The sequence below is a fragment of the Muscardinus avellanarius genome (assembly GCF_963383645.1).
Source record: "Muscardinus avellanarius genome assembly, chromosome: 4".
NCBI lineage: Eukaryota > Metazoa > Chordata > Mammalia > Rodentia > Gliridae > Muscardinus > Muscardinus avellanarius.
In genome coordinates this window covers 45,461,034-45,478,853 of record NC_137789.1, presented here as the reverse complement: position 1 = coordinate 45,478,853, position 17,820 = coordinate 45,461,034, and the positions used below count along the sequence as shown (strand labels likewise).

The 17,820-nt window shown below is 43.8% G+C and overlaps 1 protein-coding gene across 3 annotated transcripts; it reads left to right on the top strand.

Moving 5' to 3' along the window:
- Positions 1-1,859: 1,859 nt before the first annotated feature.
- On the top strand, positions 1,860-2,902 carry LOC308262076 (transformer-2 protein homolog alpha; the record flags this gene model as incomplete). 3 transcript variants are annotated; one of them, XM_080694438.1, is made up of 3 exons in its annotated part: positions 1,860-1,898; positions 2,117-2,407; positions 2,597-2,902. In XM_080694438.1, 3 exons carry the CDS (start codon positions 1,860-1,862, stop codon positions 2,900-2,902), a joined length of 636 nt encoding a protein of 211 aa, XP_080550564.1. The 3 variants fall into 3 exon arrangements, with proteins under 3 accessions (XP_080550564.1, XP_080550563.1, XP_080550562.1); XM_080694437.1 differs by having other exon boundaries at positions 1,860-1,895; positions 2,117-2,902; XM_080694436.1 differs by having other exon boundaries at positions 2,117-2,902.
- Between the last annotated feature and the right edge of the window lie 14,918 nt (positions 2,903-17,820).

Here is a 17,820-nt window from a genome sequence, read left to right as displayed (position 1 = left end):
GCAAAAGAAGAAACTGAGAAACAAAGAAGATGAAAACACCGTGGATAAGCTTTGATTCCAGGTCCGGTTTTCTAAGCATTTAACTGCTACCCTCTGTGGACCCCACTAACAGCACATCCCTGCCGTGTGCTACATACCTGGGAGGAGCGGCAAGCCCACCGGGTGGCCCAAGTCCACTAAGCAATGCATCAGCTCACAGATGCACAGCCAAAATATGGAAGCTCCTACCCCGCTAACTCTCTGGCCTCGCTCTCGTCAGAGTGGCCCATCATTGGGAATCCTGCCCAGCTGAGAAGGCTGCTTAGAGGCCTCCCGCTAACTGAAGGCGCCGGCCACTTTACCCTGGATGCTTCCCTCCCCAGCTGACACCCCTTTTGTGTCCCCCCCCACCCCCACCCCGCCGCCCTGGTCAAAGAGCAAGAGCATCACCTGGTGGGCTCTACCCACTGCTCCCTCTCAGCTGGTGGGAGGCTTTCTCTCTGCCGCTCACAAGGGAGAGATGAGCTTCCATGGGTTCAGCTCAGCTCAGCTCTGCTCTGACAGGCCAGGCCTGCCCAGCCACGCTTACTCAGCTACATGGAACTCCAGGAGGCCTCAGCACCAGCGGCAATTGAACTAGTTCCCTTGAATTAGCTCCCCTCACCAGGCTTCCTAAAACATGCCCTCCCCTCACTTTTGAAGGTCCCGTCCAGCGTCGGGGTCAGATGTGCTTCCAAGACAACGTGGCTGACACGCGGGCCTCCATTCTGGAAGGACCTTGGACTTTAACAAATTAATTTCCCAATATCTTTGGCGTCTGGGATCCTTTTCTTACTTGTTCATGAAGCAAAGGAGTGTCGGGAGAAGTACCAGGGACTCAGACTCAAGGAGCTCAGGTGCAGGGCACGTTTCCTGAGCGGTGTAAGCAGCGGCAGCTCCTTCCTCCCTGTCTCCCTCTGGCTTCCTCATGAATTACTCTACTGTTCTCTAAATTGCAATGTTTAAGACTACAGACGTTGGAGACTGGAAAATTGGGATCTGAATCCCAGTTCCAACGCTGTTATTCGTCCTCTGTCACCAACATGGATTTAGAAATCTTAGGCCCTTGATATCACACTCCTCCTCTGTTTGAGCTCAGAATTTCCTTTATCCTTTATTCACTTTTTGTTTTTTGGGGTTAGTGGGGATGGAACCCAGGGGTATTCTACCTCTGAGCTATACCTCAGTCCTATTTTATGTATTTTTTTATTTTGGAACAGGGTCTCACTAAGTTTCTGAGGCTGGCTTTGAATCAGCGATCCTCCTGTCTCAGCCTCCCAAGTACTGGGATTACAGGTGTGTACCACCATGCCCAACTTGTGCTCAGAGTTTTGTGAGGTAATCAAGGAAAAAGCAACGGTGGATTAGGATCTTTGTTAGGAAGCTCAGAATCCTGTTTGTCTCACAGTGGTACCAAGTTACTTAAGTATGTGTCGGAAATGAAAACATTTCTCACAAGTTACTTTTTCCAAAGAGCCCTTCTGCTCCTCCCCCGTCCCAAGACTGTTTTCCCATTTGTGTTCCCAACATGCTCAGACCAAAAACTGACAGCAGTTAGCCAAAAAACTTGGAGGCTGATCGCCATATCACATGGCTGAAAACCTGCTACCCTCACATAACAAGCCAAATAAAAAGGAAACCACCAAAAACCAAGTTCAAATCTTTGTATAAGTTTTACTTTTTTGGCCATTTTGCCGGAGCCTGCGACCGAGTGGGAGTGGACGGGGGCAGCCGTTGTTGTCGACTCTCTCCTTCTCCCGCGGTCCAGTCAGCGGGGTGTAGGCCGTCGGCCCTCGAGCCGGACTTGTGCGTTAGCTAGTTCTGGGGAGCGCCTGGCCGACATGAGTGATGTAGAGGAGAACAACTTCGAGGGCAGAAGCCTCACTAAGTAGCTGAGCCTAGCCAACCATGAACCTGTGAGCTTCCTGTTTGAGAAGCTTAGGCTGAGACTCTTTGATCCTCCTGTCTCTCTCCCAAGTACCCGGATTATAAACATATGCTACCCCATAACCCAAGGTTAATGTTCGTGAAGAAATTGAAGAGTTTTTTCCAAGAATGTGGAAGATAAATCAAGATAAAAGAAGGCTAATGAAAAGAGTCTCGCTCTCAGTCAAAATCTCCAACGGGAACTCCTGCTCGTGTAAAATCGGAGAGCAGGTCAGGATCTCGTAGTCCATCACGGGTTTCCAAACACTCTGAATCCCATTCTCGATCAAGATCAAAATCCAGGTCGAGGTCAAGAAGGCATTCTCATAGACGCTACACTCGATCCAGATCTCACTCTCACAGGAGACGATCTCGAAGTAGGTCATACACTCCAGACTACTGGCGGCGAAGGAGCCGAAGCCACTCTCCAATGTCTAATCGGAGGAGACATACAGGCAGCAGGGCAAATCCAGATCCCAACACTTGTCTTGGAGTGTTTGGCCTCAGTTTATATACAACAGAAAGAGATCTTCGTGAAGTATTTTCTCGATACGGGCCATTGAGTGGTGTCAACGTGGTTTATGATCAGCGAACTGGGCGATCACGGGGATTTGCTTTTGTTTATTTTGAAAGAATAGATGATTCAAAGGAGGCTATGGAGAGGGCAAATGGAATGGAGCTGGATGGTAGAAGAATTCGTGTTGATTATTCTATTACGAAGAGGACTCACACACCTACACCAGGAATCTACATGGGCAGACCAACTCATAGTGGTGGCGGAGGTGGAGGTGGTGGTGGCAGCAGACGTCGAGATTCTTACTATGATAGAGGATATGATCGTGGGTATGACAGATATGAAGACTATGATTACCGATACAGAAGAAGATCACCATCTCCTTATTACAGTCGATACAGATCACGATCAAGATCTCGATCCTACAGCCCAAGACGCTATTGATAACAGAATGGTTGCAGCTAAAAACCTCTTTCTCTTTGTGGATTTTCCCAAGATTTTAATCTTTGCTCCTCAAAGAAATCCTTTTGTTTATTTAGCTTCTATACTTTGCCAATTGTGTTGCTGTTTTTTACCTTTTTCATTATACTCTTGTCATTTTGAGTAGTTAAAACATCTTGAGTAAAATAGGAACACCCAGTGTTATGCTTTGTAAATGATTTTCCTTTGCCGTTCCAGATGATTAACTTTTAGCTAATTATCAAGGAAAGAAATGATCTTTTTAAAGCTTTTGTGTCCGATATTGTATTAGAGATCTGCATTTCTGAGGAACTCTTTTTTTAACTTCCTTTGAAGAAGGTAGTAACATGAAGTAGTTCAGTCATGTCACAATTGTCTGGAATGAAATGGAACAGTCAGATAGTTGAATGTAGAAAGTTTAAAGCTGTAGAAGAAACATTTGGATATTTCTTTTGAAGAATATAATTTTTGAACCTTAAAAGTTGTCACATTTTTAGAGATGAAAAACTTGTGGACTTCTACAAAATATGTTGTATTTGAAATACATCTGTTAAACCTTACAGAGTTAAAGTGTGATTTTTTTTCTGTATGTGTGTTTGTGTGTTAAACTTACTGAAGTTTAAGTATGCCCATAATCAGTGAAAGACAACTCTTATTTATTACTTAAAGCAATTGTATAATTTGCCATTAGAAATTTTGGTTTTAGGACATTGGTTGATACTGTTGTATAGTATATAGAGTCTTTATAAGATACATGTGGGGAAAATTAGTCTTTCAAATAAAAGTTAATTTCTTGAAAAATAAATAAAAAATAAATTAAAAAAAAGTTTTACTTTTTTTTTGCCGGGCGTGGTGGCGCACGCTTGTAATCCCCCGCACTTGGGAGGCTGAGACAGGAGGATCGCACGGGTTCGAAGCCAGCCTCAGCTACTTAGTGAGGCTCTCAGCAACTTAGTGAGACCCTGTTTCCCAATAAAATATAAAATAGATCTGGAAGTATAGCCCGGAGGTAGAAAGCCTCTGGGTTCCACCCCCAGTACCACCAAAAAAAAAAAAAAAAAAAGTTTTACTTTTTAAAAAATAAAATTCAGCCTGATGTGATGGCACATGCTTGTAATCCAGCATTTGTGAGGCTGAGACAGGAGCATCTTGGTTTGAGGACAGCCTCAGATAATTATTAGTGAGGCCTCTTGCAACTCAGACCCTGTTTAAAAATAAAGAATAAAACTAGGGCTGGAGGTGTTGCTCAGAGTTAGAATGCCCCTGGTTCCATCCCCAGTACCGCAAAATATAAATAAATAAATAAATAAATAAATAAATAAATAAATAAATAAATAAAATTCAGAGCCTGGCATGGTGGTGCTTGCTTGTAATCCCAGTACTTGGGAGGCTGAGACAAGAAGATTGCGGGTTCAAGGACATCCTCAGCTATTTAGTGAGACCCTCTGAAACTTAGTGAAAACTTTTTTTTCAAAGTAAAGACTAAAAAGTAGGGCTGGGGGTATAGCTCAGAGGTAGAATACCCCTGGGCTCAATCCCCAGTATTGCAAAAAATAAAAACTAAAATAAAATTCAGGGATGAGAGTGTGGCTCAGTGATAGAGTGCTCTTTTACTTCACAAACACCCAGGGCCAATAAATAAATTAACTAAATACAGTAAACATCAGTGAGAGAGCTTGAGGTGAGCCCTGAGACCTCATGGTGAACACAATTTGGACACACCAGCTCTGACCAGCTTCTGGGCACATGGAAGGAACTCCAGTTTTTGTTGGTATCTGTAGAATAATTGCCCTGACTTTCCAACCCGACAGCAATGTCTGGACACACCTGAAAGATAGCTTATTTGGGCAGAGGGACATATTGTATAAATCCATCTAAACTGCTGTGTCTAAGTGCAGTCCTCTCCCCTCAGAAGCAGCCCAGTCTCCAAGCTTCTCTGAGGTTGAAGAGGGCAACCGGCAACAGCTTTCCCCAGCCTTAAGTCCTGTCTGCCATGCCCTGTGGAGAGGAACTTTAGGGTCACAGGGAAACATTTGTCTGATTCTTCCAGCTCATAAACAAGGGGAGGATTATAGAATTCAGGTATTACCATTTTGCAAATGCCTATAGCAATCAGTGTAGGCAAGGATCACCAAGGGTTCCTCCATCACAAAGAGAGACAGCTGAGCACTGTGTGCCTCCCAGAAGAAGTGGGCAATCATGCCTTATGAGGGATTCCTGTGGAAAAACTTGTAGCTGAATCAGATAAAACTAGCTCCATAGATCAAGCAGTTTAAAGGGAACTGTTTGGCTGTAATCATATAGAAGATGCAGAGACATTCTCTGTGTTGGCAGTTTTTATATCCACTCGATATAAGCAAAGAATCGAACATCAAAGGGTAACTCAGTAAAGTTACAGGGTTGTGAGTTGACGAGGTCCGTCTAAGATACAGCCTGCTGGTGACGAATTTTACTCAAGGATCATGTAGAAAACCCAGAAGAGTACGTACATAACCAACACAAATGCCTCAGCTAGTGTGTGTGTGTGTGTGTGTGTGTGTGTGTGTGTGTGTGTGTGTGTGTGTACTGGAATCTTCTCATTTGAACAACTGGTAAGAGGAAATTTCAAACAGCAACAGAACATCATGACCCCTCATTTACAATCAGTCACCCAGCTTCAGCAATGACCAACTCATGTCCAATCTCGTTTCTTGGGACCACACTACCCACCCACAAAGCACCCAAATTGGCTTCTTAGGGAAATAGCAACATGGTGATACTGCCCGGCAGCAGTGCCCTGGGAAATGATGGCCGCAGTAGAGAAGCCATCTCTGCACCTGGGATACGGGCGGGCCGTGTGTGCCAGCTCATGAAACTATGTCTGCTTTGTTCCCCGCCTGCCTGATTCTCCAAATACACAGATGGGCTGGGTGTCTGGGCGGCTTCTTCAAGTCGGTGTGTGCTCAGATCTGAAGGGGCGCCCTCCTAGTTCTCTCTTACATCACCTGCTTGTGGTCCACAGGCTTGCGAACATTTTGCTCTGACTCAATCGCAGAAGTTTGAAAGTTGAGGCTTTTGTGTTTATGGCTGGTCAGAGTAATTGGGCTTTAAACAGACAGTTGAGTCTTGGCTTGGTTGTTGCTACCCAGATCTGACTAAAAGCCTTCATGAAGATGGAAAAAGGTCCATTTCTCACACAACACACCAGGACGAATTCCAAACAGACCTGAGATTTAAATGTTAAAGGAGGAAGGGGGAATCATACATGCACTAGAAGAAAATCTGCATGAATTCCTCTATAACCAGGGAATTAAAACATCCTCCCAAGTATAACTCAAAATCCAGAAGCAACAATGAGAAGAATGGTAAACTTAAGTGATATTAACATTTAAAATTTTTTTGTTTGCACAGAAATGAATACCAAGCGCAAAGTGAAAACAATTTTTTTTAAAATTTCAACATATAGTAGAGAAAGGTTAACAGACTTAATATATGTGAGCTTCCAAGAATATAAAGAGCTGAGGGTGTGGCTCAGTGGGAGAGTACTTGGCTAGCATGTGCAAGGTCCTGGGTTCTAGCCCCAGAACCTCATAACAGTAATAATAATAATAAAATAAAATTGATTTGTGTGTGTGTGTGGTACTGGGAATGGAACCCAAGGACATTCTACCTCTGAGCTAAACCCCAGCCCTATTTTTTATTCTATATTTTGAAACAAGGTCTCACTAAGTTGCACAGGGCCTCACTAAGTAGCTGAGGCTGTCCACGAACCCAAATCCTCTTGTCTCAGCCTCCCAAGTACTGGGATTACAAGGGTACACCACCATGCCCGACATAAAATGGTTTTTAAATGAATAATAAATACACGCAAATCAGGCAAATGGACAAGGAATGTGAACAACAGTTCGTAGGAAAGAAATGCAAGTGTTTCTTAAACACACGGAAGAATCGCCTGTACCTCATTACAAATAAGAAAGGTATAGATTTAAAACTACATTTCCTACTTACACAATTACCAAAAACCCAAACGACATGCCCTCTTGCAGAGACTCTGTGGACACAGTTACTCTTGTACATCGCTAATGGGATACCAAATGATACTACCCCAAGGACAGGAATTTGGCACTATTAGCAAAACTATGCTTCCCGTCAGTCTTAGAAATCTCATGTCTAGGAATATAGCTCAAGACACAGTGGAAATACTGTCCAAGGGTGTAAGCACACGCTTATTTGTTGTAGCACTAGTTATCAGGAAAAGCTGGAAACAACCAAAATGTTCACCAATAGGCTTCTATTTGGTAAAACATGGTTTACCCACTCTGTAAACAGTTTGCAGCCATTAAAAGGAACAAGAAAACAACAGAACGAAATCCAGTCCAAAAACATGAGAAAATGCTGGGTGTGGTGACACATGCCTGTAATCCCAGTACGCAGAAGGCGAAGGCAGGAGGATGGCAGGTTCGAAGCCAACTTCAGCAACTTAGCGAGACTCTCAGTAGTGTAGAGAGATCCTGTTCCCAAATAAAATAATAAAATCAGTCTGGGGGTATAGCGTGGAGGTAGAATGCTCCTGCTCCTGAGTTCAATTCTCAGCACAGGGGTGGAGGGAGGTGGAGAAAGTTATCTGAATAGACATTTCTCAAAAGAACACACAAATGGCCAACTAGTATATGAAAAAAAAGCTCACCATCACAAACCACCCGGGAAGTGCACATCAAAACCACAGTGAGATATCGTCTCAGCCCTGTTAGAATGGATATTGTCAGCAAAACCAAAAATAACACATGCTGGTGAGGATGCAGGAACAGGGGGTTCTCATACTGTTGACGGGAATGTAAACTAGCACGGCCATCATAGAAAACAGTATGGCGGTTCCTCCAAAAACTAGAACTAAAACTACCATATGTTCCACCAATTCCACCACCCAAAGAAAGGAAGGCAGTATGTTGAAGACTTACCTGTACTCTCATGTTTATTGCAACACTGTTCAGAATAGCGAGATATGAAATCAACCTAGGTCTGCATCCATGGATACGTGGGTAAAGAAAACACGGCACACATATAGTGGAATCTCATTCAGTCATAAAATACGAACTCCCGTCCCCTGCAGAACCTGCGTGGACAATGGAGGCCACTGTGTTAAGTGAAATAATCATAGACACAGAGCAGCACATACTGCGTGTTCTCATTAATACATGGGAGCTAAAAACATTGATCATATAGAATTGGAGAGTAGAATAGTGGTTTTTAGAGGCTGAGAGGGGGAGGAGGGATACAGAAAGGATGGTACAGGGTGCAGCTGAATGGAAGGAATGGCTTCTAATGTTTCACAGTTCTGCAGGATAACTATGATTAGAAACATTTTTTTGGAAACAGGGTCTCTTAAGCCAGCGCGGCTGGCTTCGAACCTGCTTGATCTCCTGTCTCCGCCTCCCAAACGCGGGGATTACAAGCGTGTGCCACCATGCCCAGCAATTGGAAACATTTTGATTGTGCATTTCAAAGCTAATCAGGAGGAATTTGAATGTTCTCACCATGAAGAAATGATAAATATTTGAGGTGATGAATATGCCGATTATCCTGATCTGATCATTGAATGTTATATATATGTAATGAACACGTGCAATTATGTGTCAATTAAACATTTTTAGTTAAAAGTAAATTAGGATGCTCTATATCATTCTTGAGCAATCTCTATGCTGTATGGTTAAGTAAAGAAAAAATATGATAGAAATGATTATATGGGCTGGCAGCGTGGCTACATGGAAGAGCGTGTGCTTGGCATGTGGGAAGCCCTGGTTCAATCCTTAACACAAAACAAAAGCATATATAATATGTATATACACACACACAAACACACAAACACACACACACACACACACTTTTTTTTTGGCAGGGTCATTCTACCTCCCAGCTACACCCCCAGCCCTATTTTTTATTCTTTATTTTGAAACAGGGTCTCACTAAGTTTCAGAGGGCCTCACTAAGTAACTGTGGCTGGCTGCAAACCGCAATCCTCCCATCTCAGCCTCCCAAGTACTGGAATTACATACGTGTGCCACCACACCTGACCACTCACACTTTTTATGATTACAATTTATCAATATTTAAGAAGGGGAAGCTATAGATATATGTGTTTATACTACATATAGCATAGTACATTTATGTGTATCTATTATGTACATATGTAAACACATACATGTATGCATTTGCTTCTGCTTTAGGAAACAGCACTCTGCTTAACCACCACCAGAGAGGGCGCAAGTGGGACAGGGGAAGGGGAAGCTGGAACTTCTCAAATATAATTCACTATATAGATTTGACATTGGATAACATAAATGGCATGCATAGCTATAAAACAACATTAAACCAAAATCAAAAGAAAGCATTCTTAAAATCCAAAAGTAAAATGAAACAAATGAACTTCCCTGGACATTGAGTTGGCACACTGAACTGGCAACATAATCACTAAAGAATTAGTCTGAATAATTTTAAAATGGTTATTTAGCTATATATCCCTAATGAGATGGATCTAAGGACAAAAAATTACTTCAGAAAATCTTAAACTGAGCCAGATATGATGGCACAGGCTTGTAATCCCAGTATTTGGGAGGCTAAGACAAGAGGATCATAGGTTTGTGGCCAGCCCCAGCTACCTAGTGAGGTCCTCTACAACTTAGTGAGACCCTGTTTCAAAATAAAGAATAAGAAATAGGGCAGGGGTATAGCTCTGAGGTCAAATGCTTCTGGGTTCCATCCCCAGACCACCCCCCAAAAAAGAAAGTATACTGTTAACTATAAAACCAATATTCTTATTCTGAAACACTTATAGTAAGGCAAATAAGTAATTATGTTAACATCGTCTGGAACCAAGATTTTAAACAGAGAGAAGATATATAAATATAAAATGAAAGGAACTAAATTTTTAAAAACCTGCAGTACTAAATTCAAATTCAAAATATTAGCATGAATTCATGATGCATTTTCTCTTAAGTATTTTTAATTCTGTCCCCTGAAAAAGGCTGGAAACGATGACCAAATCTTCAGCAATGAGCAGCCCTAAAGCCAGGGAGTGATCTTCAAGTTCATTTAAAATGATATTTAAAGGAAGCTAGCCTCCTTGGAGAAACTGCTGACTCTAAGTCTACGGCAGGAAATGTACAAGATGTGCCTAGAACATCTGTCATTCCAGACAGCAAGGAAGTTATCAAAAACTGGAGTGTGCTGAGACATTCAGAAGACAACAGGAAGAAGCTCTTACTGGCAAAAAGTGGGAACATCTGAGGACCGGTAAGAATAATGATTCCAGTGGATATAAACCCATCAAATACGTCAAAATCTATGAGATCACTATTATACTCAACAGCAATTTCAAATTCATTGACTACCTCTAGAGAATGTCCCAGAAACAACTCCCCCCCACCCCACCTCACTACTGGGGATGGAACCCAGGGGCATTCTACCGCTAAGCTATACCCCAAGCCCTATTTTTTATTCTTTTCTTTTGAAACAGCATCTTATTAAGTTGCAGAGGGCCTCACTAGGTAGCAGCAGCTGGCCACAAGCTACATTCCTCCTATCTCAGCCTCTCAGATACTGGGATTACAAGCATGGGCCACCACACCCAGCACCAATTTCTTATTTTAAAAACATAAATACAGGTCACAAATCAAGTATTTAACCTTTTTTTGCTATACAAACTATAGCTCAAGGTGACCAAATTGGTGTGTGTGTGTGTGTGTGTGTGTGTGTGTGTGTGTTGTTGGTAGTGGTGGTGGTGGTGGTTTTTGTTTTGTGTGTGTGTGTGTGTGTGTGTGTGTGTTGTTGCTGGGATTGAATCCAGGACATTGTGCACGTTAAGCAAGAATTATACCACTCAGCTAATTCTCTTAAACCGTTTTTGAAGAAAATTTTCTCTTTATGGAAATCTTTCAGCTAATAAAGGAATGACCGAATTGGAATATTACCATTCTAAGCTAGATATGGTTGTGCATGCCTATAATCGCAAAATTTGGAAGGTTGAGACAGGAGGACCTCAGCAACTTAACTTCAGCAACCTATCTAGATCCTGTTTCAAAACAAAAAATAAAGTGGGACTGAAGGTGTATCTCAGAGTTAGACTGTCCCTGAGTTCACTCCCCAGTACAAAAGAAAGAAAAAGAGAGAGAGAAAGAAGGAGAGAAAGGAAAAGATTGCCATTCTGTAATCACTACTGAAATAATGAGTTATATTAGTTCCTTCTGTGTTTCAATAACAAAATATCTGAGGCTGAGTGGTTTATAAAGTAAAAAGATCAATTTGGGTCATAATTCTGATGGCTGGGGTTCAAATAGCATGGCACTGGTGTCCTGAAGGGCCCTTGGCTGGGTCGCAACATGGTGGAAAAACAGAAAGGGGATTTGCTATGTGTTGATCAGACCAAGCTAATGAAGTAGCCTCACTTATAATAATCTGCTCTTGTAAGAACTGATTCACTCCATGAAACCAGAATTAACTCTCCTGAGAGTAGTCTTCACCCAACCAGGTAACCACCTTCCACTAGGTCCGACCACCTCAGCACCACCACACTGAGGACCAAGCTCTCAGCACATGTACCTCTAGGTACAAGCCACATCCAAACCATGGCAAGGATGCCCAGGCCATCCATGTCTGCTACAGCTCAGACAGACTACGGGGCACTTGTCCATGAAGGCTCTGGACAGGCAAACTGGACTTGAATCAGATCAAACCTGGATGGTCCTGCCAGGTGTGGTGGCGCACGCTTGTAATCCTTGCACTTGGGAGGCAGAGACAGGAGGATCACGCAGGTTCGAAACCAGCTGCATGCACTGTTTTAAGAGACCCTGTTTCCAAATAAAAAAGTATAAAAATCGGTCTGGGAGTGTAGTCCGGAGGTAGAAGGGTTTTCAGGAAGCCAGTACTTGCCGGGCGTGGTGGCGCACGCTTGTAATCCCCGCACTTGGGAGGCAGAGACAGGAGGATCGCGCAGGTTCGAAGCCAGCCGCGCTGGCTTAAGAGACCCTGTTTGCAAAATAAAATATAAAATAGGTCTGGGAGTGTAGCCCAGAGGTAGAAGGGCTTCCAGGAACCCCAGTACCACCAAAAAAAAAAAAAAAAAAAAAAAAAACCTGGATGGTCTGTAGTTTACCAAAAATGCTGGCCAGAGAAGCAGCTATAAATGAAATACTATCTTACAGCTACAATCAGCAAAATAAAAATGTGAGACCATAGGACAAATGATGCTGTTCTTTCCATATATAAACTGAAAACCAAAAATGGAAGTGGATAAACCTGTATATTCAAAGAAATCTAAGAAAATAGCCTGATGGAAACAAACCAGCTCTTTAAAAAAAAAATGACTCAACAGGGAATCCCTAATAGTGACTATTTGGGGATTAAAATAATGCTTATGTGGCTTCAGTTTTTAAAAAATAATTCTTATCACTTACATCATATGGAAATTGTTTTGGATTAAACAGCTTGCTGTCTTAGATTTGCCTTGGAGGAATCTATCCAAGCTGTTGGGTAATTCGTGTGGAGGGAGAAAACATAGGCGCAGCAGGACTGGACCCTGGCCGCTGGTTCCCAAGGCAGGTGGTGATAGCGTGGGGAAATTCATTAGATTATTCTCTCTACGTTTACTTACATTTTAGATTTTCTGTTAAAAACATTAAAGTGAGGAGTCTCAAGTTACACACACACACACACATACACACACACGCACACACACACCGACTTCCCCTTCTTCTTGAGCAGTCTGGATTCATCATGGTGAGCAGTGATGTTTCCATTTCCTAGTCAAGGCATTTGTTTACTTCTGTAGGACAGTAATGAACACGACCTGGTTGGAAAGCCGTATGAGAAGAGGCTGTTCTCCCATATCCCAATGTGCTGAGTCCTCCTGTTTCACATCTGGGTCTGGCCTTATGGAAACGTTGAATGAAGACTGCTGAGTTCAAAGGTCCATTTGGAGGTCAAAGTACAAAATGGAAGTCGCTGGCTCTGCCTCCTTAGCATGTGATAATGCCAAACCCCTCACCTGCGTAGTCGGCATTCTGCCTGCATGGGCCGATGGCCTAGGAGTGAGAGGGAGTGGGGGACACGAGGCCGACTGTCCACGAGAGAGCCTCAGGAATTTGCAGGAATTTGGGAGCTGTCAGTAACCTTTTTCAGACTGATTGAGGTTCTAGAGAGTTTTGTCTGAACCTCTCCAATTGTCAGGGAAGTGTGAGCTGATAACAATCATACCAACTGCCATTTTTGTGAATTCTCATTCCAGACCATCTGCTAAGCATATTATGATAATGACCTCAGTGAATCCTACAGCCCCGTCCCCCATGACATGAATATTTGCACAGCATCAGACAAAGAAGGAGGAGGAGGTTCAGAGAAGCTGGGTAACTTGCTCAGGATGACGCAGCTGGCGAGTCACCTAGCTTGTCCTCTAGCCTCGGTCGGTCTGCCTGAAGAACTATGGGACAGCACTTTATGGGCATCGCCGGTTGGTGTCACTGCGGTGGTTATCCACAGAGTGTTTCCTGGGTACAAATTCCAACCTCTACAATAAAGGCAACAGCCATCCAGGAATTCAGTGAGCTCCGAAGCCAGCTCATGCCTCAGTCCTGTAGGCAACAAATCCAGACAAAAGCATTCGGGAGCCTGGCGGTGCTGCTAGGGAACGGGAGAAGAGGACTATTTCCAGGTCCTTTTTCCCATCACCTTATATCACTTCTAAGCAAATCATAACAATATTTTAAACAAATGCTGCCCTTTATCCCCTGTGGCAAGTAATGCAATAGAAGCTAACATATTTAGCACCTTATTGATTAGAAAGTAGTGATTATAATACAATGAGAATTGATGACCACAAACTCCACCCAAAGGCAGCAAGATATCCTAAAGAGGTTTATGACTCACCATCAAAATGCAATTATATTTCAAAGAAGCAGAGCATTCAAAGTGTCTGATTGAATTAAGTTTATCTGACAGCTGTTCAGCCGCACACGGTTCTCTCAAGTGGACAGTCTGGCCATAGAGCCAGAAGCCTTGATTACCCAGACATCATGGTCCTTGGCCACACTGTCTTTTCTGCTATAGGATCTAGATAAATATGAGCCCCAGTCCAATACCTATTTACTCCAACACTTGAAGATTGTGGAGAGGTTAGATTTAGAACTGAACCAGAAAGAATATGCTAGAAAATGGCCTAGAGATAGCACTCTTGTGATAAATCATTTCCAGGGAGAAATTTAGCACAACTTGGGAGCCTGCCGAGATGCCCCAGTGCATTGGGGGAAGGGCCTCAGCATCTATTGCTATGGTATAATATAGCCAGGCATCATGTCACACACCTGTATTCCCAGGGATTCCTTGGAAGGCTGGGACAAGAGGATCACAGGTTTAAGGCCAGTCTCAGCAATATAGAATGACTCCCACTAACCTAACAAGACTCTGTTTCAAAACAAAAAGTAGATAAAAAGAGCTGGGGGTGTACCTCAGAGGTAGAATACCTCTGGGTTCAATCCCTAGTGCCATAAAAAAAAAAAGATTCACTTAAACCTACTGTAGTCTAATAATCACCACGCCATTCTCCCATTTTGTGCTTTCAGTTTATCCCAAATAAGCAAATAAGTGGAAGGCCTACACAAGACAAAAGGGATATTTCTGGAAAAGGGCTGGGAGCCCAGATGTCATGCAATCTCTCTTCACAGGCCCCACAGGGGAGGAAAACAAGATCACAACATGTGTATAACAGAAGCGGCCCATACGTAGTGGTGAGCAGGTTCCTGGTTTTAGCTCTGGCTAGAGAACTGTGGGAAGGAAGCCCATCACAACTGTGCTTCTCAGCCTGTGCTCTGCACTCCTGAGCCTCCCCTTCTAAAGAGATTCGGGGGTGCTTTATGCAGCAAGACTTGCTCACGTGTACCAACCCACCGCACTCGCCTGGCTGTCGCCCCTTGCTTGGGATGCTCACTGAGGCCTGGGAAGGCCCATCCACAACCCACCCCGCGATTAGGCTAACATTTGCTATAGTCAGTGATGGAGGTTTCCCAGAGAGCCAGCTAACTGCTCTATGGCTTCTAGCAGGTCCCTGACAACCCACTGGGTGACCTCCTCCAGGGCTCCCCTTGAAATACCATAGCCTGGGCTCATGTTCAGAACTGTCCTCACTCATGACTGGGTGTTCAGAGGGCAAAAACCTCAAGGGGGCAATTGCATTAGAAGAACCCATCCTGTTAGCTTTTATTTATTATTTATTTATTTATTGGTGGTGCTGGGCATTGAACCCAATGGAATTCTACCTCCAAGCCATAACCCCAGCCCGACTTTTTATTCTTTATTTTGAAACAGGTTCTCACTAAGTTGCAGAGGATGGTTATGAACCGTGATCCTCCTGTCTCAGCCTCCCAAATGCTGGGATTACGAGTGCCACCACACCCGGCTCTGTTAGCTTTTAAAGTTTGTGCTGGGGTTGGGCTGGGGAAGAGATCGCTCTTCTCCTCTGTGCCAACTCTCGATCAGCTTAGAACATCGAAGCAAGAAGAGTCCTCTTCCTTCTGTTGCTTGGTTAGTTGGTTGGTTGGTCGGTCGGTTGGTTGGTACTAGGAGTTAAACTCAGGAATATTCCACCTCTGAGCTATGCCCCCAGCCCTATTTTATTCTTTATTTGAAAACAGGGTCTTCCTAAGTCACTGAGGGTCTCAAGTTGCTGAGGCTGGCCTCAAACTTGTGATCTTCCTGTCTCAGCCTCCTAAGTATTACAGATATGTGCCACCATGCCTGCTTTAGTTCCCTGGCTGACCTTCTGCAGGACCAGGTGTGGGGGAGAAACTGGGTGTGTGTCAGGGTGCGCAGCTGCAGGTAATGGGAAAATCTCACCCCAGTCCAAGCATGTGGCCCAGATGGGACCCAGGGCCAGCCGGATTTGCCATGGCTGTCTTCTGGTGAGAGCCATATAGAAGGGCCTGCCTTCCCTCTCTGGTACCTCTTGCAGCACAGAGATAGCCAGTGTACATTTTCCAGAGCTCTCAAAATCAGAACTAGAAAAACAAGGCCAGATAAGTCCCTCTGCGCCAAGGCAGCCATGTGCAAGGCAGTGAATTTGAGTTGCCAAGAAGTAATCCCAGGCACTTCAGCTCAAAGACAGGGACCTGCAGCCAGAAAAGGGGCTGCTGTAGTTTCAAAACTGTATTGCTGGCAGTAAAGCAATAACCATGAGAGGATTCATATAAAGAGATTCTTGCACCAGGAAACAGATCATGTTGTTTTAACGCATTCCTATCTGAAAGCAAACCGACCTACTAGGTATGTACTATCATCCTTACCGTTTTCTAGATAGGGAGACTTGGGCCCTGGCCCAGGGAGGTTAAGTAAACTTGCACAAAATAACTGCTCTTGAAGTGGTATCACCAAGAAGTCTACCATGTCTAAAAACTTTCGTGCTATTACACTAAATTTTGTTTTGTTTCAGTTACTGGGGATTGAACCCAGGTGCACTTTACATTCAAGCTATACCCCAGCCCTATTTTTATTTATTTTTTATTTTGAAACTGGGTCTTGCTAAGTTGCTGAGGGTCTCACTAGGTTGCTAAGGCTGGCCATGAACACGTGATCCTCCTGCCTCAGCTTCTCACATACTGAGATCACAGGCACGCCGCCGCTCCACGCTCACACTAGATTCTTGAACCCGTGCCCATTTCCCTAGAACACGTTGGTTCTTTCAGATCACATTAAGTTTTATCTACTTTAAAGAATGCTTCTTTCTTATCGGAAATGAAAACTTTAAATTAAGCACTGATTTTTCACATATCAATGAATGAGACAAAAGGAAACTGAAGTGAATTGGGTTTTCTCATTTTCATATTTGGGGAGAGATTTTTTTTTAACTCAGGTCTTCCTTAAAATTATGCCACGGAGATAATCTCAGGTAGAAATTCTATAAGATTTTTTTTTTGTGTGTGTGTGGTACTAGGGATGGAACCCGGGGGCCTTCTACCTCCGAGCTACACTCCCAGACCTATTTTATATCTTATTTGGAAACAGGGTCTCTTAAGCCAGCAAGGCTGGCTTTGAACCTGCGCGATCCTCCTGTCTCCGCCTCCCAAGCATGGGGATTACAAGCATGCGCCACCACACCCAGCTTATAGGATTTTTTATATTCTTCCAATGCCTGAACCAGGCCTGGTAATGTTGCACATCCTCTTTCTGTGCCTGGTTTATTCCCCTTAACATTACTACCTCTAGTTCCATTCATATCGCAAATGACAGATTCCATCCTTTTCTATGACTAGGTAGGAGTGCACGTATTAACGTCCTATACAATGTTAATCAGTTGAGGGACATTTCAGTTGTTTCCTTTTCTTGGCTACTATGAATAGTGCTGTAATTAACATGGGGTGCAGAGGCCCTTTCGACGTTCTGCTCTCGTTTCTTTTCACTCTTCGCGTACTTGCTGTGACATCAAAACACCTCCCAGCCTCAGCTCGCTCAAGGACAAGTTGTTGGGGTTGGGAGCTAGCACTAAAACAGTAAAGCGAAAGCCCTAGGAGGAAGCCTGGCCCTCGGTGGACACAAAGGCAGTCATGCTTTCCGGGATTCCCCTGGTTGGGCTCTGCCAGTGGCACAGCACTGGACGCGTTTCATTATTCAGGGATTCCCAAAGTGGGTGAAACCTCCGCCACCTGCAGGGAAGCTGGAGCCATGGGCGTGGGGGGCAGCAGTAGCCTCAAGTACAACTGGGAACACTGAATAAAAATAAGGGGGTGGTGGAAGCATCCAAGTGACACTGGGTGATTTTTTTTCTCTATAGGGAATGAGAAGTCAGTATGTTTGGGAAGCTCTGTTAGATCCTATTTTCTTATGTGGGTGTCCAGATGTCAGAAAGTCCTGCTGATTCTGACACTCCATGACCCCTAGGCCCTGTC